At 39.1% G+C, this 22,671-nt stretch overlaps 1 protein-coding gene across 1 annotated transcript in view; it reads left to right on the forward strand.

The window, feature by feature from the left end:
- The window catches only part of LOC139713629 (uncharacterized), a 38,787-nt gene extending 17,118 nt beyond the window's left edge, over window positions 1–21,669 (forward strand). Inside the window, exons 12-16 of the mRNA XM_071625336.1 lie at window positions 564–684; window positions 1,417–1,733; window positions 17,144–17,192; window positions 17,684–17,872; window positions 21,260–21,669. Coding sequence (XP_071481437.1) covers window positions 564–684; window positions 1,417–1,733; window positions 17,144–17,192; window positions 17,684–17,872; window positions 21,260–21,669 — 1,086 coding nt within the window. The remainder of the gene's footprint in view (window positions 1–563; window positions 685–1,416; window positions 1,734–17,143; window positions 17,193–17,683; window positions 17,873–21,259) is intronic.
- The last annotated feature ends 1,002 nt before the right edge of the window (window positions 21,670–22,671 follow it).

A 22,671-nucleotide genomic window follows, 5' to 3' on the forward strand; every position in this document is an offset into this window, starting at 1 on the left:
TGTCCAGAAAATCAGCTCTTCAGTTTGGATGGTAAAGCAAGAAAATTATATAATATGTTGATAATGGCTGAGGAATGTAGAGTGGTGGTGTCAATATAACTCCCCAGGGCCCCGTTTTATCAAAAGATAAAATCGATTTTAAATTTCTTTACCATACAGGCTGCCATAGACTTACAGTTGAAATCAACTATAATAATCAATTTTAACTCTTCATAAAACAGGGCTCAATAATAATCATCACAAAGCGGGCATCAATTGATGCAGTCCCTCCAGGGCTGTGATTACAGCTGTATGTGCTGAAATACATGTGGATTGATTGGATGTCAATACCATACAATTTTTCTGTTGTATGGTATTCATCCAGTGGCGGGTCATACTCTTGAGGAGTGAGAGAACATGCTTCTGACAAATTAAAAATGCTAATGTTTGGGGAAAAAAGGGGGGTAAAAATCGGGCTAAAACTTCAAATTTGGACATGAAGTAGTTAAAACGTAAACCTTTTGAATATCAGTTATTCTTACTTGCTCATTCATTTACCTTCTTCGGTTTTGCTCCCATCACAGAAAGGTCGTCATGAAAAGGAGATGCTAGAGAAACAGGTGAAGATTACGAGACTAGAGAAGCTGTGTCGTGCCCTGCAGGCTGAGAGGAACGCCTTGATAGGGAAGGCCAGATCAGCACAAGGTAAGAGAATCCGATACATGAATATTCAATGGAAATTGGGAAATTTCATAAGGACTATGTTGGAGGGACAGTTTCCCCAAACATAGGACCTGTGTAGATTAAGTTTAGTGTAGAAAGCTAAGTAAAATACTAGGTGAAAGTCTTGGAGACTTCCCTGTCAGTGTATAGTGATAGTCTGGTAGAAGGCTTAATGGTGCACCACATATTCTTTCTGGGTATGTATGTGGCCCTGAAAAGGGCCTACCCTATCCACTCCTGACGTTTCAGCAAGCATGTTCTTGCCGTTCTCAAGAGAATGGAGGGAAGAATGTAAGGTGCACCATTAAACTTTCTACCACTCAACATTCTACCGACATGGAAACCTTTAAAGATTTCATAATGTTCTGGTAGACATACAGTCAATCTTGCCGAAGTCGAATCTATATGGACTGAAGAAATGGCTTCGACTTAGGGAAAATTTGACTTATGAGGGATTGAATCAGTAGAATATAAAGAGAAGAGGACAACTTATGTGAGGTCGACTTAAGCAAGGCTGACTGTATTACTTTTCATTATTTTCAATTGCATTCAGAGTGTTAGAAAAAAAAGAATTATTATTATTAAGTCATATTCCCTTAGTCAGGATGTCTTGATTGGTCAGATGATCCCAGGTAGACTTATGCACCATTGAAAGATGATGTATGTGATGTGCTGAAACTGAAGTAATTTGAAGCAATTCACTTCATTCTTCAGATGGCTTGTCGACCCCTCCTGCCCCTCCAAATGTGCTGCTTGATCTGACCTCTGCACCTCCGCCGACCTGTAACGGCGAAATCCTACCCAAAGCCTCACCCGAGAGTAATCCCAGTCCCACGGAGGACTCGTCGCCAGGCGGCTTGACGGAGGAGGGCAACGCGGGCAGCGAGGCAGTCATCTATGCAAATGAGGTGGAAGCAGCCGAGGCGGAAGGTCGAGCTGCGAGCGAAATGCCGAGAGAGCCACAGGGTGATGCAGGGGAGACAATAGACAAAGATGTGGAGGGAGATGAAGCATTGGATGTGGAGGAGGAGGTGGAGGAGGAGGAGAAGGAGGAGGAGAAGAAGGAGAAAGAAGAGAAGATAGCGGGGGAGGGTGAGGAGAATAAAGATCTCACGGAGAATGACTTGCTCAGAAGTGCACAACCCCTTGCAAATGAATGTGAATCATAGATCCGTCTCATTCTGAGGGTTCTTTGTCTACCTGCACCCCTGCAAGTGGAGAATGTAGATATACAGAGACTCTTTGGATGTGGCTGGAGAAATAAGAAAGGTGTTTTCTCAACAGTTACCGTCTAAGCTTTCTTCTGTACAAGACTCTTTGAAGAGTTTAAGAAAGCTATAGACAAAGACAAACAGCTTTTTATGGAGATATTAGAAAATTAACAGCTGCTGCTTAAGTAACCTTTTCATTTTCTGGAGTTGATTTAAATTTCTTTGATATCTTGACTTCGGAAATATGACATAGGAGGAGAGCATCACTTTCTTTAACTGTGTTTCCCATCTCTCTCTTTCATAATTCTGATTTGGTTATACTGAATTTGAAGATTTGATTTATGCCAGAAGTACATATATGTTGTATATTGGTTGTGTTCAGTGTTGAAAAAACAGTATAGCAACTCGTTATGTCTTGACATACGAGTAATGTTAATAGATGGTATGACTCAAGTCAATCATCAGATTTCTCCTGTCTCGCCAATTAGTTTGTGGTAAGATGACGCCTGAAATTTCTTTGTATATAAAATTTGATTTTCCTCCACTTCTAACCTTCTATTATTGCACCTTATCAAGCTAACATGCGAATGAAGTAGCATAATTGAAACAGGTCATGCGAGGTAGGCCTATCCTCTGGAAGCAATGCGAGAGAAGTTTCTTTTGGTGTGGAAGAGACTTCCAAACACACATGGTGCCATTGGGAGACACGCAAGTCACTGTGTGTGCTTAACATTTCGGGTGCAATCGAGAGTTTATCAGTAGCCAATATCTATGCAATATTGATGAATGGTTATGACGATAAAGACAAGGGAATCTGTGACAGGTTAGGAGTTGGGAGCAGTAATGGTTATTCACCAGGATATGCTGCCCTGATCAAATCCAGGGGGAGCTGGATGGTTGGGGAGAAAGCGTTGAGCATGTGATTTACCATAATTGTAACATTTCTTTGTTATTCTTCACAGTCTGAGTGTTTGTCGGTGTTTTAAGCAACATTTAATGACATTCTTCACTGCTTGCGCTCTCTGTAATCATGGGAATCCTAACCTAGATACTAAGTTTGTAACAAGTGTGTCCCCTAAGTTTGAAACAGCTTGTGACTATTTTCACCATTATCTGTATGTCAGTGATGACTGTCTCACATTTTGCAGAGCTGGTCTGCAACAAAGTATCGACACATGTCTTTATAGAAAATGGCAATCCATGTAAATTACATATTAGATACGTACATGAAAATTTACTACTCTTGCCTCAAGAAGATTGGCATGACTTGAAATTTGGAAGCATACATGTAGAATCTTGTCCGTCCGTCTTTAAGGAAATAAGGTGTATAAGTGGATGTCACTATTTGTGTCTTTTCTGTCTTTGTGATCTAAAATTTGCTGAGGTATTTTATTTGGATTCAGCCACAAGTTCTGATTCTGTGACAAGTGTATATTATGCTTCACAATGCAACTTCTTAGATGCAATGCAAACAAAGAACAAAAAAAAGTGGGATGACCTCCAATGATACCATTTAGACCTCTCATGCCCCCCCCCCCCCAAAAAAAAAAAAACAACAACAACAACAACTAACTAAATAAATAAACGGGGGGAAAAAAAGAATTAAAAAAATAAGAATCTGGACTGCTAGGAGACCATGAAAATGCTTCTTCGCTCTTCTATTTTTGCCCCAAGTCTTGAAAAAAAAAAAAAAAAAAAAAAAAAAAAAAAAACAAGCAAGTTGAAACTCTTCCCAACATGTTATTAAACATTTTTTGTAGTCTCGCTATTTGTCCAATGTCTAGTCACAATGAGCTACTGGACTGCATTTTTGTGTACAAAACGTTTGGTAGGTTTTTGCAGTTTACTTAAAAATTGCCCAGTTTCCTGGCTTAAAAAACTAATGAGATTTTAAGAAAAAAAATACAGCATGTATAATTTCATGGGGAGGTTGCAAAAACTGGTATAACTGAAATCCTCCTCGTGTGAATCCCAAACTCGCTTTGACTTGTTTAAATTTTATAATGCAGCACTCCCAAACTTTGTGGGACATTGCTGATCAGAAAAGACAGATCATGATTATTTGAAATCGTATCATAAAATGAAAAGCCATGCAGAAGCCATGTCATTTATTTTTGTAGAAGTTGCAGGACTATAAGAGTGTATGCTACTCACATATTTCCTCTCTAGAGGAAAAAGAAACATGGCTGGAATGGCTGTGGTGGTGGTGGTGGTGGGGGGGGGGGGGGGGGGGTATGGCTGTGACCAGTACAGAAGTACAAATGTACCTGTTCTCCTTTGCAATTTCAGATGTTTTGGCATGTTGTTATCATCAGCTATTTTGCATTGATATTGTTGCTTTCATATTAATCATCGTCATGTCACGGGAATTTTTACTCCATTGACATCAGTAGTGGTGTTCTTTGCTTTGCTCTTATAGTAGGCAGCTAGTCACATGCACTCTGTGGGGATATGTATGTACTTGTAAGTTTGGTGCACTCGCGAATGACGACAACAGTTGCTTAACTCGTTTGCAGCCAATCAGATTTTTGTTTTCATTGACAAGACGTTCCTCTCATCGCTATTCAGACATGTAAGGCAGGAGTCCAGTGAACCATTTCAGGACCAACAGATCTCAAAATGCTGATGACATTGTTTATGTACAGGTTGCCCCTGGTGATGGCAGGTTTACGGCTGTTTTATGTATCTTCCAACCATGTGATTTGCTTGGAAAGGGATGTCCTCATTGTTGTGTTGTGAAAAACCACCTGTTACAAGTATCCTCAATGGCCTGTTGCATTTAAAAAAAAACTGTGTTTGATATCAAACATAAAGTCAGTCATAACTTACTTTTGGCCAGTCAGAATCAAGTATTTAAGACTTATGTTTGATTTTAATGTTTGATGTGTTATCATAGATACACATTTGACCCCAGGAATCATGTGAGGTACTGTAGCTTGAAAAATGCAGTTGTTGTAGTCATGTTAGCAAAAGAAGAAAAGTGTAATGACGAGTGATATTATACCAAGATGGCAGCTGCAGAACCGAGTCCCATCAACAGAACAGGATTAGATGGAATGTAGCTGTGATCCTGGATATGTTTTAGGAACAAAGTGAAGTTGAAAAGATTGAACAAGTTCAACAGAATATGTGGTGAAAATAGAATGATGGTCTGTCATTGCGAGTGAGAATCGTGTTATTTCTTATCAACTATCTCTATCAATACCTCTTCAATGCAGGAAAATAAGTGCCTTGCTTCTTTCACAAAGATGTTGGAGGTTTTTTTTTTCTATGTACAGGGGAATAGATAAAGTTTATATACATGCTGTGAGTTTAAATATGACCTACGGTGTGTAACATTGGAGGTGTTTTCTTTGTACATGAGAGAAGATCAATGTTTCTGTTCATGCTGTGAGTTTAAATGTGACCTGCAATGTATGTGACACTTTTCTACTTTTCTAAAAGAAATCTTGCAGTCACAGTACTTTAGGCAGAAAAGGAAAATTTTGAAAAAGAAGAAAAAAAATTTTACAGGAGTATGTAGCAGGGGTGTATTTTTCAATTAGGAAAATCATGTGATTTTATTATTTCAAACCTTGATTTTGTCTTCTTCTTTTCTTTTCTTTTCTTCTCCGTAGGCAAAATGTATGATTAAAAGGGTAGGGAAAAAGATATTGAGTTTCAGGTTGAAAGAAAAACAGATACTGTGCAATTAGCAAATAGTTTGATCGAGTGTGTTGAGATTGAGCTCTGTATGCAGTATAAATCATTAATCTCGCATCTTGTAATCGATGTATTACGAGTTTATTGTTGGCCAGGCAAATTCATTTGTCAACACGGTGTGGTTGGAATCATGCAGTCGATTGCTTATGATGCTTACGAAGTAACAGCTGACTAGTGTAATGCTTGTAATTTATATGGGTTTAAGGAGACCTGTATTTATCAGTTGATTTTTATGCCTCCGCAACGAAGTGGCCGGAGGCATTATGTTTTCGGGTCGTCCGTCCGTCCGTCCGTCCGTCCGTCCGTACGTCCGTACGTCCGTACGTCCGTCTGTACGTCCGTCCGTCCCGTTTTGTTTTTGTCGATATCTCAAGAACCGTGTGGTGGTTTTACATCAAACTTGGTATGAGGGTATATCCTTGGGGGATAATACTTTGTGTGGATTTTAGGGTCACAGGGTCAAAGGTCAAAGGTCATAGGTTATTTTGTGAAGAAAAAAAAAATTAAAATTTCATGTTTTTCTCCATATCTCGCAAATGGTTCAAGGTATCTTCATGGAACTTAGTATATATGCTTGTACCGGTGGGCAGTGATTATCTAGGGAAGTTGGGGGTCATGGGTCAAAGGTCAGGGGGGTCAAAGGTCAAGGTCAACTCCTCAAAATATCACTACTTTCCTTAAAATGCAATATGCCTGAAGGTTTTTTTTTTTTTTAAACTTGATGTATGGCATGTATTACCCAATATATATTTTTGGGGAAGTTTCTTGCCAAAAGGTCAAAGGTCAAAAGGTAAAAGGTCAAGTGAAAGTGCTAAATTGCACTTTTTCCTCCATATCTCGAAAGTAACTCAAGGTATCATCATGAAACTTACATATTTATGCATGTTCAACCTAACAGTGATTCTCTTTGGAACTGTGAGGTCAAAGGTCAAAGGCCAGGTTTAGATAATGCTATTTTCCCATTTGATACTGAAATTATACTTTTTCTCAATACCTTGAAAATTACTCAATGCATAAACTTATAAAAGGGTCAAAAGTCAAGTAAAAATCATCAGTTCCCCAAATACCTGCACTCTGACATTTTAATCATTCATCCAATTGAACCTAGTTCTAGGAAAGTGAACTTTCAGCACATTTGTGTCAAACCTGTCATTTTAATATTTTGCCAATTGTGTGAAACTGTCATCACACATTGTCAAGACATTGTACTATAGACCTATTAGGAGAACCATGCATTATGGCGGAGGCATATCAGTAGCCGTAGCGATATATCTAGTTTGTTTTTTAATTGAGAAGTCCTCACTTGAGTCCTCAATCCAGAAACACTCAAATTAAGTCAAGCAACAAAGTGTGATTACCTGGTAATCAAATTTTTTGTACTGTATCTGATATTACGTTGTAATGTGTGTTTTGTAATCAACTGCAAGATTGCAATACAATTGTGAGTGTATGTGTGGGACTCTTCAAGTTACAAAACAATTTCTCACTACTCTTTTTGTTTCAAGAGTGGAGATATTCGGACTTCAAAGAAGTTACGTGTATTTCCAGTATGATTCAGAAAGCTTACTATCATATTATCCGTGAATGGTCTGTCATAATTTATATATATTTTTTTCTCTTTATTTTTTTAATAACTTTTGGGCACACAGAGCATCTCTGAAATTTAGATGAAATTCATGTAAATACATTACTTGCTATCACAGTGTAATATGATATGATGGATGTAGAGCATGTATACTACGACATCTTGTGATAAAATGAGTTATCCACACATTTTCTTTCTTTTCTTTCTTCTTTTTGATGGTTCATCTGACACATACTGTACATGTGTTTCTGTTACAGTTTTGTGTGTTTGTTTTGTTTTTCAACAGTTGTAATCAATATGTTTTACAGGACTTTTCATTAAGCTTGAAAACACCATGATTTCACCTATAAAGTTGCAAGCTGCTGTGTTGTGCAACTGTGTATGTAATAATCGGGGAAGAGTGCTTAAAAATAGACGTGGGGTTTTATATCTGATCCTTCACACTCCATTGTTTGTCTATCTCTCTTTTTTATTATCTTTTTCTTTCTATCCTTCTCATCCCCTCTTTCTTCTCTATTATCTGTGAGCTCATCAATTTTTCATGCCTTGTTTTTGACCAACCCTTTTGTGTGCACACATCATCCCCATCCACCTAGACATTGTTCAGCCAGTCATTAGCTAGATTACCAAGTTGTTGTGATGAAGAATACATTGTACGTAGGTAGAGCAATAAATGGAGGACAGTGTTACTCTATTGTGCAGCAAGGGCGATATTGTTTTGATGTTTGCACAAGTGAGTGTCAGCCAGACATGGTGGTATGATTCAGGAGAAAAAGGTGATATGTACCAGTGTAAAGGGTAGTATCTCAATCTGTGGACCTTATATTGAGTGGGATGCCCATTAAGGTAGCTGAACTCACAAGACACAGTCTGGAGATTCTTCATTCTTTCATTCTATCTTTCTTTTTTCCCTTCCTTCTTTCATTCTTGCTTTCTTTCATGCTTTCTTTCCATGTTTATTGATTTTCTTTTGTTCTCTTTTGTCTGTTTACTCTAATGTCTGTCTTTTTTTTTTCTCGCTTGTTTTACACCTGTATTTCTCCCCCACTAGTCTTTGTACGTCGACTTATCGAGATATCCTCAGATTGAATTAGTTTTTTTCCTGTTCGATGCATGTACGGTGATTCTCTGTGACAGCAAGCTCAACCGCAGGTCATACACTCTCATTTCATGAGCCAGCAGGATTTTTACTTTCAAATTTTCACAGACTTGCTGTGCCTTGCCATTGCCTGTTCTCAAAAAGAGATTTTGGTTACCCTATATAGGCGAAGTCAGGCAAAATATATGAGCCACATGATTGATTTTGAGTGTATTATTTGTTGATCATGAAAACGGAAGATTGGGGGGGGGGGGAGAAGAAGTAGACATACTCTGGTATACAAGAATAATTATGTTATTATGCTCTCGTAGAATTGGAGATGATTTTGTATATACTCAGATCTTTGGCAGATGTATGCAAGTAAGTAATGTGGTAAATACTCAAATGCTTTGTGTTTTGTGGATTTCTCATTTATGTTGTAAAATGAAAAATAACAACAACAGAATGAGGGTAGTGTTTATTTGACCTTGAATGATATGACTGTAATGTATAAAGTTTTGAAGTGACCTATAGAATGGGAGGATATACTGCCAATTAAATATGGGATTGTTTTCTTTGTGAAAATCCTGGTGTGAACCTGTTTGTCATTGGCGATGCATATGTAAGTCAGTGTGATTGTGGTGGTTGATATGCAAATGTAATGGGTATGTATATCATAACTGCTAAAGATTTAGAATAGATGTGTGTGCAATGACAAGGTGCTAGTACCTTGCTGCAAATGTAATGGGTATGTACCTGGTATTATTGTGTGAGCAACTGGCAACTCCATGTGGAAATGTAGGACTACCACACTTTTCTGCAACCGCCACCAAGTTAATTTTTTTCTGACAATATTTCCTTTTTCTGTCTTCAGTACATTTTCTTTACGTTCTTTCATTTGTAGTGTATCCTTTCAAGGTCTGAAGATAAGTCACATTACAGAGTGGTGTGCAGCGGCGGATGGGGGGGGGGGGGGACGGGGGAGGCACTGAGCATGCACCCCCTTTGATTTTGTGGGCTTTTTTTTATTGAACTAGAATTATCACTGAAGGTGATTAATACCCTCGCCCCTAGTGTTGCTTTATAGTATGTGATGTCATGAGGGCAATGACGTTAATACCAAGTTTGTGCACTTGTCGCATTGGAAACAGAATAATTTTAGTTTACAGTACAATTACAGAGTTGACTGTATAAAACTTACAGCAAATGGAAACATGCTTTCCCCCAGCATCACTACACTTAAAGACCATCATACCCACCAAATTTGACCTTCATAGCTTGAATGTTTTATTTTGATACAAAAAATGAGTGGTTACCATGGCAACACATTTTCCTTAAACTAACACAGTGTCTTGCAAAAATACACTTTTAGATCATGATATATACCAAATTTGACTTTAATTGCTTAAATGATGGAGAAGTTATTCGATCTGCAAGGTTTTGGTAAAATTGTGGTTACCATGGCAATGATTTGTGTGACAAACACAAAAATTATGTGTTCCACATCTATACCTCAGGGCCATAATGCCTAACAAATTTAGTTTCAATCACTTGAAAACTTTACACCTGGAAATTGCACTAAAAATAAAGGTATAAACTGCTTTGCGCCCCCTTTACATAATTCCTGGGTCCGCCCCTGGTGTGTGTACATTTATGCTAGTAATCAAACTACCATGGTACACGTGTATGACTACAAATAAGTTCTCGGTGCATAAAATACGAGGTGCAGTTCTGATAATGATGATAGTAACAATGGTGATGATGATAATTATGTACCCCGCATACACGAAGTGTATAAGGGGGGTATAGGAATCAGCGTGTAGTCGGACGGTCGGTCGGGCGGTCCGTTGCAAATCTCGCGTCGCGAACTCCTGCTACAGTTTTGAAGCAATTTTGATGAAACTTGGGGTAACATGATCACATTGAGGTGTAGATGTGCAAGTCATGTGGTGTTTTGTTTTGTGTGTGTGTGTGTGTGTGTATGTGTGTGTGTGTGTGTGTGTGTGTGTGTGTGTGTGTGTGTGTGTGTGTGTGTGTGTGTGTGTGTGTGTGTGTGTATGTGTTTGCCGGAGAAAGCAATTAATGAGCCATGGTCACCAAAATTTTCCCAGAACCTTGTGGAGTGAACTACTTCAACAGTATTGAAGCAATTTAATTCAAATTTGGTATGTTGTATAATGATCTATACGTTGAGTTAGGCAAGACAAACTTTGTGTTTGTACCCAACCGGGCATTGCCATGGTAACAGTATATTTTCTTGAAAATCTTGAGGAGTGATCTACTTCCACAATTTTGAGCAATTGAACTCAAATTTGGTGTACATAATGAAATTGAGGTGTAGATGTGCAAGACATTTTGTGTTAACCTTTGTCGGAGAAAGCGTTGCCATGGTAACCACAATTTTCCCAAACCATGTGAAGCGAACTACTTCCATAGTGTTTAAGCAATTCATTTCAAATTTATTTACAAGTGAAGAGTTTGTTTGCAAAAACCGATAAGTCCATATTTGCCAAATGGAGATATTTGCGATTTAAGGTCAAGAAAAATAAAGAGATTAATAAGAAAATTTTTGCTTCTTTTGACCATAACTTAGAAAATACGCCTTTATATGTAGTGACCAATATATCATTTAAAAGGTATTATTTTGTACTTTATGACAGAGATCGTACTTCCAAATCTTCAAAAATGGACTTATCGGTTTTTGCAAACAAACCCTTCAAGTGTATATGATGATCTATAGGTGTAGTTATTCAAGACACACTTTGTGTTTGTACCCGACAAGGCATTCAACTGCCATGGTAACAGTAATATTTCCAGTTAATATTGCACAATTTTGCTCAAGGCACACTGGCAACAGATGCATTGTGAGATGAGAGCAACAGTTACTGGAAGGCAACAAAAGGGCACGAGGGGAATCAATGTTTGGTGACATGAAAAAAACAATTCTAATGAAAATAGGCAAAAACAAAAAATCAGCCTTTCAACCCTTCAGTCTATAAGTCATGGCAGGCATTTACGTTCAGTTTTGAAAGGAATTGTGACCCGCCTAAAACGCAGAAAGATTAATCTTTCAGAAGATATGCCTTGTTCAGAATAAACTCTGCTAAATAGCTTTGAGATTGCTAGATTATTGAATATCAGGCCCTCGTTGTTAGAAGAGGAAGGTTGCGCGCAATCCCAGATCGCAAATCCAAGTGCACGTTACGAGCATACAGCCCACGAGCTAGCTTGTGGACAGTATAATGACTCGTGGGTGCCTAGCTCGATCGTAGGATGACCCCGGAAATCCGTTTGAAACTTTTCAAGGCCCGTTAGCTGCCCGGTAGAGTGGGGACACCAGAGAGTGAGAAGGCTGCTCCCGGCTGCACTCGGCTAGGATACTCGAGAATCCCCGTAACAAATTGTGTACAACTTTATCACTGATCTCTATGTAAGTACACACACAGCCGAAGATTCTCGACTCGCGTCGATCGTTCCCGATGAGCGTATACGCGCTTCTATGCATAATTCGCAGATTGGCGCTAAATTAGTGGGCTGCGAATGAAGATCGATTTTATCAGACCACTCATGTCTATCCACGCTAGAAGGTCTTTGAAAAAACCACAAGCCCCTTTTACACTTTCACGGATTGCTACACGGATGACCACGGATCGTCATCCATGGTGTTCCGGCAAGCAAAATTCCTCTCAATGTCGGTGTGAATACGATCCCAACTGGGTGTCTACACGGACAAGTACGGAGGCTACACGGACAAGTACGGCGCCTACACTGACAGAAAGGAATGAACGCGGACTTGCACAGCGGGAAAGATACGGAACTAACACAGATATCAAGGAAGAGCAAGGATACAAGTGGGTCCCTTCGCGGTCCTAACACGGATATCCCCAAAATGTAATTTACAGATGACTTTTGCTTTTGCTTTTGATACTCTATCATTTACTCTATCATTCTCGGGCGGCATGCCTCTAGAGCTATGTACAACAAGCACATCAGAAAATTTTCAGCAGCCTACACACTTCTCCACTTTTCGACACCATAAAGGCAAATCTCTCTGTTTCAAACTCTCATTTTTTTTTTTGAAAACCATGATTTAAACAAAGCAAAACAAAACAAAACACACACACAAAAAAAAAAAACACCAAGGAGGTGTGTGTGGGTCACTCAAACTTCTCAGACGACCACTGAACGAGTGTACAGTATGAGGGATTGATGGCTGTACACTGATTTGGGAAGTTGTGAGCAAATTTCAGTGACTTGATGAGCTTGTACTACAATTGGCAAAATACACGAATTTTCATCCCGGATGGAGCCAATGCTAATACAGACGTCCCTATGTCTTTACGGATTGTCCCGGAATGAGTACGAAGGCAACACGGAATAGAGAGCCGGTGCCTACAAGGAAGGAATACGGAGGCAACGCGGAGTAGATGGTGCCAACAAGGAATAGTTTGTATTGATTTTCATCTGTGATGTCCGGAATTCTAATGATCCCATAAAGCGTCTCATGCTTTATGAGTGGTCTAGGCTGTGGCCGTTAGAATTGTAGGCCTACATCATCAACCCGCAATCCCCAATTAAAGGGGGTATCTCACCGGGCTTGAAACTAGTTCACGACTGATTCCCAACTCCAGATTTTGCTAGTTGCAGAGACGTCTCCTGAAAAGCAGAGACTCCGATTAGTCGCGAGAAATTTAAACATGTTCGATTTTTCGCGAAGTCTCCACGACGTCTCCGAGACGTCTCCATCAGTTGCGGAGACGTCGCGGAGACTAATCATAATCATCCGCGACTGCTGAGACGTCTCCGCGATGTCTCCGCGACGTCTCCGAGACGTCGCCGAGACCTGCTGGAGACCAGAAAAACTGGTGAGAGGTCGCGGAGACGTCTCCGTGACTCTATTTGACGCTGTTTGACCTACTGTAGAAACCACGTGACCCATCTGCGCGCTGACATCCTGCCTAGATCAAGTCAGGTGATCCTGCAATAGCGCCTCTATTTATTTGAAATTTTTTGACACCTGCCATAACTCGTCTCAGAGACGTCTCCTTGGTGAGAGCTTCAGCTATGGTATCTCACCAACGGAGACGTCTCCGCGACGTCTCGAACTTATGAGTCGCGGAGACGTCTCCAACATAAAAATGTCTTGCGGTCTCACCAAGAAGATGTATCTGAGACGAGTTATGGCAGGGGCCAAAAAATTTCAAATATGAGGGAGCCGTTGCAGGATCACCTGACTTGATCTAGGCAGTATGTCAGCACGCAGATAGGTCACGCGGTTTTTAAGTATAGATCAAACAGCGTCAAATAGGGTCGCGGAGACGTCGTGGAGACGTCTCCGCGACCACGACGGCTCCGCGACCTATCACCAGTTTTTCTGGTCTCCATTTCAGGTCTCGGCGACGTCTCTGAGACGTCTCTGAGATATCGCGGAGACGTCGTGGATATGATTAGTCTCCGCAACGACTCCGCGACTGATGGAGACGTCTCGAAGACGCCGCGGAGACTTCGCGAAAAATCGAACATGTTCAAATTTCTTGCGACTAACTGGCGACTAATCGGAGACTCTGTGATTTTCAGGAGACGTCTCGGAGACGTCGCGGAGATGTCTCTGCAATCTAGAGTCGCGGACTAGTTTCTAGCCCGGTGAGATACCCCCTTATGTTTTCTTGTTGCGGTTGTTCGCCTTCAACGATAATTATAATCAGCTGCGGTTGACCTGAAAGTTCGATATCATTGAGTCGTTCTTGCACAGCCATGGATAAGGTCTGAAGGAAAGACCGAAAGTTTTGTGAATAAACGACTTTGAAACCAAGCCTCGTCAATCGCATGTGTCCTTCTTCTTCTCACGCGGCAATAGCACGTGATCTTGCTTGTACTTTACCAGATTATATGCATAACTGATGTCCAATTAGCCAAAGTGCAGTTTTATTTCACCGAGGCCGCAGTCGCGAGGAGCAATAAAATTACAACAACAACAATAACAACAACAATAACAACAACAACAACAAAACCATGAAAGAGCACATACATTTTGCTATATTATAGTAAGTAACATCGGCGGGGAACAAAGAATGCAAAATTATTCAATCCTCGCGGGGGGAAATAGCGACCGAGGACTTAACACATGCATGGGCGTACGCAAGATTCGTGGGGGGGGGGGGGGGATAATTACATGTATGTTCATTATTCGGGCCGTATGAGGGCGTGGTCAGGAGCCCATCCTCCCACAAGGTGGAGCTTTTGCATCGAGTGGAATTTAAATTCAGCGATATGGTTGGTGGAATATGGAAAACTTTCATCATAAAAAAGAAGAAAAATAAATATTTATGGTATCTGTCATCTGTTTGTGAGGGTCAAAACAAAAACAAAAGTGATGAAATTCATAATGATAGAAAACAGCGCGATATATCACAAATCAATGATAGATCACATAAAAAAACCCGACAGTGTCAGGAAAACTCTACTGCTAACGCAGTGTTTTAAACAGATTGGTGCGCTGACAATGTCTATTCGTTTCCATGCATCAGATCGCGTCTGATCAGGACAATATCAAAGAGAGGCGCCAGCAGCCCACATTTCTTTACAGACTTCGTCTGGATCGATCACACATCTCCTGCAACCTAATCGCAATCGACATGTTTCCCCAAGTGACAAAGTTTTACTGAGAAGGCGACATCTTTCTTGCCATCCGGACAGAATAATCTGAAGTGTGGACTGGTCCCTCGGATATTTTATTTTCATTTTACTGCTCACCGTTTCCTTAAAAATGGTAAGAGTGGTTTGCGTTCGTACTCGTTAAGAGATCGTTCGATATGCGTTTCCTAATTGAATACCAGATCATTTTACCGGGGCTCGACATTAGTGGTGACCCAGTTGACCGGGGCCACTTGAATCGATGTCAGGCCACCAAATTTTTAAAACGGTTTATGTTTTTTTGTGACTCGATCGGGAAAATAGGATTCAAAATGAAATGTTAAAGAGATCGCATAGTATTGGTTGAGAACTAATTTCAGGTTTCAGGTGTGTTTTTTTTTTTGGGGGGGGGGTGAGATAATGAGAAACCTCTTATGAAATGTGAAAGAGCATGTAATTCCATGAGGAATTCAACGCTTATTTGATGAAAATTGGTCTTGAAATGGCTGAGATATCCAAAACAGAGCAATTCTGATAGTGGGACCTACATTTTATTGCGATCGCTTTGTTTTATTTTGTTTTTGGATGTTTCAGTCATTCCAAACCCGATTTTCATCAAATAAACTTTGAATTCCTCTTAAAATGGTATGCTCAGTACTATTTCATAAGTGTTTTCTTGGTATCTCGCAAAAAGGTAAAAGCCCAATTCTGATTTCAACAAATACTGTATCATCCCTTTAAAGGCATTGTTTACCATTTAAAGATGAAACAAAAACCTAGCATTAAATAGTTCTAAAATGTGAGTTAAGGATAGAAACAACCACAGTAAAAATTTGAATCGGTAAAATAAATGATAAGTATTGTTAAATATACAAAATGTGAACAATAGTTATGAAAAAAAAAAAATGTTTCCAGAGTAAACCGTCTACAGTTACGGTTTATTGAGAAAAATATAGATACGTGTATCTCCTCATATTTAAGATTCAAGATTCAAATCATTTATTATCATGCACTAAGGCATAAAATTCTTCTCAACAGTCTCCATTTCAAAATGTCACATATAAAGGAAAATGAATATATATGTATTCATAACTGAAAGACAAGTAACTACACAAAGTATATCAAGGACGCGTATACTCTTAATCATAAAAAAAGATCAAGGCTATATCGCTAAAGTTTTATATGGTATAATGTTTAGTGTATAGACCTACAAATATGCATTAAATGTCATATCTTCAAAGTTTTTTAAATCACTGTTCCGAAAGGTAAACATGACCTTTAAGTTTAACATTTATATAGGGCCGTGACATTTCTTTTCTTCGGGCCACCAAATTTTTAGATTTTATATGGTTTATTTATAATGATAACCATGGATCACAAGAGAAAAAGTATGGTCTTGATATTAGACACAGAATAAGGGAAAAGCCGTAAGATTATTGCCTTGTAGTCCTATAGGTGGATTTGACGTGAAAGTTGCTACAAAACTACAATATTAGATAGTCTGTTGGTCGATAATTTTTATTTTAGGTTTCAGATATGTTTGGATTTTTTTTTCTATTTGTTCTCTTCTGGGGTTATAAAATGTAGACATCGGCAGTCGTGAACTGAACGCAAGACTTTCTATTAATGCTTTCTACATATCAAGCGAGGGCTTAGGCAGGTGAGACCTCCTGTCTCCATAATTGTTCGTGTTAGTTTTAGAAAAGCTGGGGCAAGTAATCAGAAAAAGTAAAAATTACCAAAGGCATTAAATTTCACAAACAGAAACACGCAACTTTTATTCAAAAATATTCTCTGGTCTTTTTACGGTATGAAAGGGACCGTGGAAAAAGAAAGGTTTATATGCACCAATATACCCCCCCCCCCCCAAAAAAAAAAAAAAAAAAAATCGGATGTCGGCTAATGGTTGTCAGTGACCAGTGACTGGTCGGCAACCGGCCAAAGGTTGTTCGATGCTGCATCGAAAACGTTTATCCAACATCGACAACGTTTATCCAACAAAATGGTCCACAAAAGGATTTGGTCCACAAGAGGTCCGCAACCGCGGTTGTTGACTGGTCGTCAACCTCTTTATGACTTGGTTTCAGATGTTTGTAGTCCTTGTCATGAAAATTTTTGGTCGCCAACCAGTTGCTAACTAAATTCCGACCATCACGAAGCATTGATATACAGTGCATTTTATCATTGTTAATTCTGTTTTATTCATTTTATCCCTGCACTTTCTCCCACCAGCTACTTGTTGCGCTGTACGCCGTTTTCCTCGCCTCACCCAGAGAATCAGGTACATTTTGGGTCTACTGACTAATAACTACAGAGATTATATCGTACTGCAGATGGTTATTATCATTTCTTTCTTCCTCTTCTTCCTCTTTTTTTTGGGGGGGGGGGGTAGTGTTCGTTATTGCGAAGATTCTTTTAATGAAATAATGTTCGTTATTCCGAAGATTCATTATTCCCAAACACGCAATTTCCCTTTTCCCTATAATAAAGGTTCGTTAATCCAATGGTGAAAAGGGGTTCATTTATCCGAAAATTTGTGGCGCTAGTATATTCAGAAGGTTGGTTACTCTGAAAACGTGCAGACGATGCTTACTGAAATGAAATAGGCCAATTTGAAACGATAAAGCACGTACAGACGCTCATTGGAGGATAGAAGTGATCCAATCAATAAGTGCATCCTTCTCAATAGGGGATATCATGGTTATGTCGTACTGTGGCTCTTCCACTGAGGAATGAACACTTTTACCACCTCCCTGCTTTACACTCATGAAGGCGCCAACGCAGATACCTGTTCGCATGCTCCCCAAGATATGGAGGGGATGTGCCCGTACCGCGTGTCCCCCATTACCGGTGAGTACGTCAAGTTAACCCCGAAGTACATACCATCTGACCACACCCAATACGACGCAATGGTTCCGGAAGAGGCCAGGGGGTTAACGAACCTCTACTGTACCTATCCGGGTGAGTAAGGTATCATACTTTGCTGTTATCGATGTCATAACCAAAACCACAATAGCTGAAGTATTGGTTAGTGAAACATTTTAAAGAAGTACGCAAACGGCCTCACTTTTGTTTTCCTCCATCTCTATTGATTTCAAGCAATGTGTGAATGAAATAATCCATTCTGGGCATTGAATGAAAAAAAAGTCAATACAAATACAATTGAAAAATAATAATTTTCAAGTAATGCAATAATTTCTCTCTTCAACATCGATAATGACAGTAAATCAGTTATAATCAATCTAACTAGTTACTATCTACTAGAAAATACTGGCATGCAATCAAATTCCCCTCGAATATATTGGATCTGTAAAAGATCATATTCCACTTACAGAAAAAATATATACAACCGCGCGTGGGGACACACCCTAACAATAAAAATGGCACGACAGCAACTGTAGTGATAGTATGAGTAGAGGAATAAGGATTAAAACATAACAGAGAAGATGATAAGTTGTTGTGTCAGAAACTATACTTGCAGCCTTAGCATTTACGTAAAGGAAATAACATGGTACATCAGAGAAAGCACCTGACAGCCTGAATAGATTCAAAGAAATAACGCACATTCGTAAAGAAAAGCTGAGACCAATGGATCATTTAAAAAGAAATCAACAAACATAAATAAACTCTGTTGCACCATTCAATGATGTGAAGGGGTTTCATCTGTTCGGTAATATCCTTTGAAATCTCACCGTAATGCAGTGTTCGGCACCTCACTTTGTTTCATTCGAGTATTAGAAAAATGAGTCTTGTTTTGTTTTGTTTTGTTTTGTTTTGGGGTTTTTTGCGTGTTGTTGTTTTTGTTGCTGTTTTGGGATTGTTATTGTTGTTTTTCTTGGGGGAGGTTATCTAGGGAAAATTGAATAATTTTTCTATATGACTTTGATCATCGCATTGATCCATTTGGAATGTTATGCATTTTGAACGCAAAGTAGACCCTAATTATTGCATCTTGCCAACATTTCGACATTTTCATATAATCATATCCCTGGACCCAGTTGGAAAATTCAAGGAAGAAAATCTTCGGTAGCTAATTTCAGCCAAACCAATTGCTGGGAGGAATACAGGTTTTTCTGAAAGATCATTTAGCTGTTCCTCCCTTACCTTATGGTTGTTATTTTGATATAACACTTATCGCCTGCTGTCTGTTTTTCTCTTATAATTCAATTGAGCATTAATTGATATCCACCAGAAAGGTAAAAAAACCCCCAAAGTATACATGTATGAATTATTTAATTGATATATATATAATTGATATAAATATTGTAAGCATTACAAATCATAATTTTTATACAATAAAAATGTTATAGACATCATACAGCTGTATATATACATATATACACACACATATAATATATATATATATATATATAATTATATATATATTTATATTATATATATATATATATATATATATATATATATTATGAACAAACAATGCCTATATAGTTTGCATGCAGTGGTTGCAGAAAAAAAGGTAAATAAACTGATGAAAAAGCGTGACCTAGTGAAAAGCGGAGCTTGTAAAGGTCACTTGGAAAAGCAAAATGCCAAAATCATGTGCAATATCTTAATTTATCAATTTTATATACAGTTAGAGCATTTCATGACAAATTTACAATATGTTGCTGGTAATAAAAAAAAACCCACACCTTACAAAAGATCATTCTAACGTATCTATTAAAAATACATAGAAACATTAATATAAAATACAATGCTCATCACATTTTTCTTTTCCTGCAAGGCGCATTACTTACAGTATAGGCAAAGCGGGAGAGAGAAAAATTAATGATAGTAAGCAAATAATCAACGTTGGTGAAGGTGATGAGTTTCTATTACTTCCGAGGCGATCGGGATGTAGCTATCTATCCGAAGCGCAGCTGAGGAAAGAAAGCGTACACATTCAGATCGCCGAGGAAGTGATAGTTTGTCTCATTGCCTGAAACTAAAAGTTGATTATTTGCTTTATATTCCACATCTAGGGTCCTAGATATTCCCATTTTATTCCACATTTGAAACTGTTTTGTATCCTCAGGGCTTAGCTACGTAGTTTACTGTAGACATGCGCGTCGATGACAAACAACGAATTTGCTCCGGGCCCCGTGCGTGGCACCGAAATAAAAGTGCGTTGTACTGTTACTTGACCCAGGTCAATAATGATAGACCACAGTGCAACACACTTTTATTTCGCGCATATTTAAAATTGTAAATTACTAAGTATATCACGCGTTAGGACTGTGTGGACTAAGAGAGATCAGCGAAACAAAATGACTTCATCATAGAGTGTAACGAACTTTTCTTCTCAGGTGATGTGACATGCAAAACTATACGCTTTATCACGTGATCAGCTCTTGACCAATCCTCTAGCAAGATTCTTATCGTGTGGAGTATAATTGAATTTATTATCTGTGTCCATCTCTTTATCGTTCTCTCATGATATTCATTTTTATCAATTCCATTCACTTTATATTCATATTTCTGAAAGCAGCATGTACACCCGACCCGTGTGTGAATGGAGGAATCTGTTCGGAAACTCTTGAAGACTTCGAATGTCAATGTCCGGTTGCCTTTGTTGGAAAAATATGCGAAACATGTAAGCGATATATTTTTACTTGTAATTGAGTTTGTTTCCTTGAAATCGAATGAAAGTGAATATGCTCTATATATAAAGACGTGCATGGGCACCGCGTGCAAAATGACCTTTGTTTATATTTTTGGTTAGTAAACACAGTGTACCACTGAAATGCTTATTATATTTTGCTGTCAAATAACCAATGGCTCTTATGGATTTAATCGGGTTTATCATCCTCCGCGCACAGTATACCTTTGTGCGTGTGTGCATTTTAATCATTGTACAAGATTATTCGATTGTCATTGCTTCTAAATTATCGGATCCACTTTATCATGATAATCACAATAATCAATTATATACATCTTATACATACAATGCGTACAGGGGCAAGCGGGGCATACGTTAGGCCCTACATCGGTTTATGTATCGTTCAGCATAAAAATGTATCTATTACAAATCATATTTGTAGATTTGGAATTTACAAATTTGCCAATTGCAAAATTTACGTCGATGTAGGGCAATTTATCAATCAGTTGCAATGAAAACACCTCAATGGAAAAAAAAAAGTCATGAATTTGAACTTTATATTTTAGTAAACATTTCACAAGAATAAACCGTGTATTTTTTACATAGCTGACCTTTGAACTTCGGTTACCTTCTTTTTTTTTTCCAGGAACACACTGTATATTTTATGAAAGAAGGGCAGTTGCAGACTTACGTTTTGTCTGTTGAATGACATTCATAATATCTTAACCTCTAACATTCTCCGCAACCAGCCGCCTGCCCAAGCAGCTGGCCAATGCGGGAATCCGCAGACGATTCGTGCTACCTTTATCGCTCCGAGATGGTCTCTTGGTGGACTGCACGAGACGGTTGTGTTGGAGAGGGTGCACATTTGGTAGCCACCGAGACGACAGCCGAACTTGCCACCGTGCTAAATTTCATTTCTTATCAGTCCGGCCTTACAAGCCTGCCACGAGTTTGGACTGGACTCAACGATGAGGCCGTCGTTGAGACCTACGTGTGGGATGGATTTGGCGGTACATTGCCATGGAATAGCCCGCTGTGGACACCGGGTCAGCCTGATGATATTTATGGCGAACGCTGTGTTGGCATCGTTCAAGGCGGATTACATAATATATATTGTTCAGACCAGTATGGGTACGTCTGCGAATACAGACCCTAACGACATATAACTATGATAGCCCTGCTTGGTGCCCGCATCTTAATATTAATGTCAAATATTAAAGGCAAAAGGCAGTCTGTCGTTCGTACCAATCTCAAGTCTGGCAAGAGGTTGTCCCAGTTTTGCCCACTTTGTAATGTTTAATTTTTCAATCAAAGAGATACTTTCCCAACAAAGCAAATCTAATAAAGGTAGGGCATTTAGTTCATGTACACAATCTCCAAACTGTAGTTGCTGTTTGAGTGTGGCCAGCGTGAAAAATCTGATTTCTGGTTTAGGTGGCCCTAAATTATGCTAAATAGGCATGAAAATATGCTACATCATAATAAGGTAAAACGGAAAAATTGCGATTTCTTAGTTTAGTTCCCGGCAAATGCGCAGACAAGCCCCCCCCCCCCCCCCCCCCCCTCCAAGAAAAAAGGGGAGCGGGGTCCCTGTATTTTTATCCTCCAAATTCCATTGCCAATTCGGCTGACAAGCCACACACACCTAAAAAGGGAGTCCTTTTCTCCTAACATTTTCTAACTCCAATTATCTCGCCAAATCGGACGGCACATGAAACAAAAAGACCACCACCCTGCTGTACGCTATAGTTGACAACCTAAACTATGGGAAAAAACGAAACAGTACAGTAGACCTATATAGCGCAGACCGACTGATTCCATTTCTGTGCAAATTATGTTGGCTTTATGCTAAAAAACAAAAACAAAAACAAAAACAAAAACAAAAACAAAAACAAAAAACGTATTTGTGCCTGGCATAATGCTGACGCGTCACAAATTATACCAGAAAGCATAATCATGCCAGATTTGGCAACGTTGATTTGGAATCTGTATTCCTAGTATACATGTATGACCCCGTTTACAGTGCTGGGCCGAGCCCAAACCACCTTAAACTATACTAGTTTTCGACGTTGAGAGGGTTAATATCCTGAATAGCGATCAAATTGTACAGGCAGAGGGTTTGGAAGCCAGACTAAAATTGGCCGCGCATTTGGCCCAG

The sequence above is a fragment of the Diadema antillarum genome, unplaced genomic scaffold (assembly GCF_040938485.1).
Source record: "Diadema antillarum isolate AM-2024a unplaced genomic scaffold, OU_Dant_1.0 seq00002018_RagTag, whole genome shotgun sequence".
Taxonomy (NCBI): Eukaryota; Metazoa; Echinodermata; class Echinoidea; order Diadematoida; family Diadematidae; genus Diadema; species Diadema antillarum.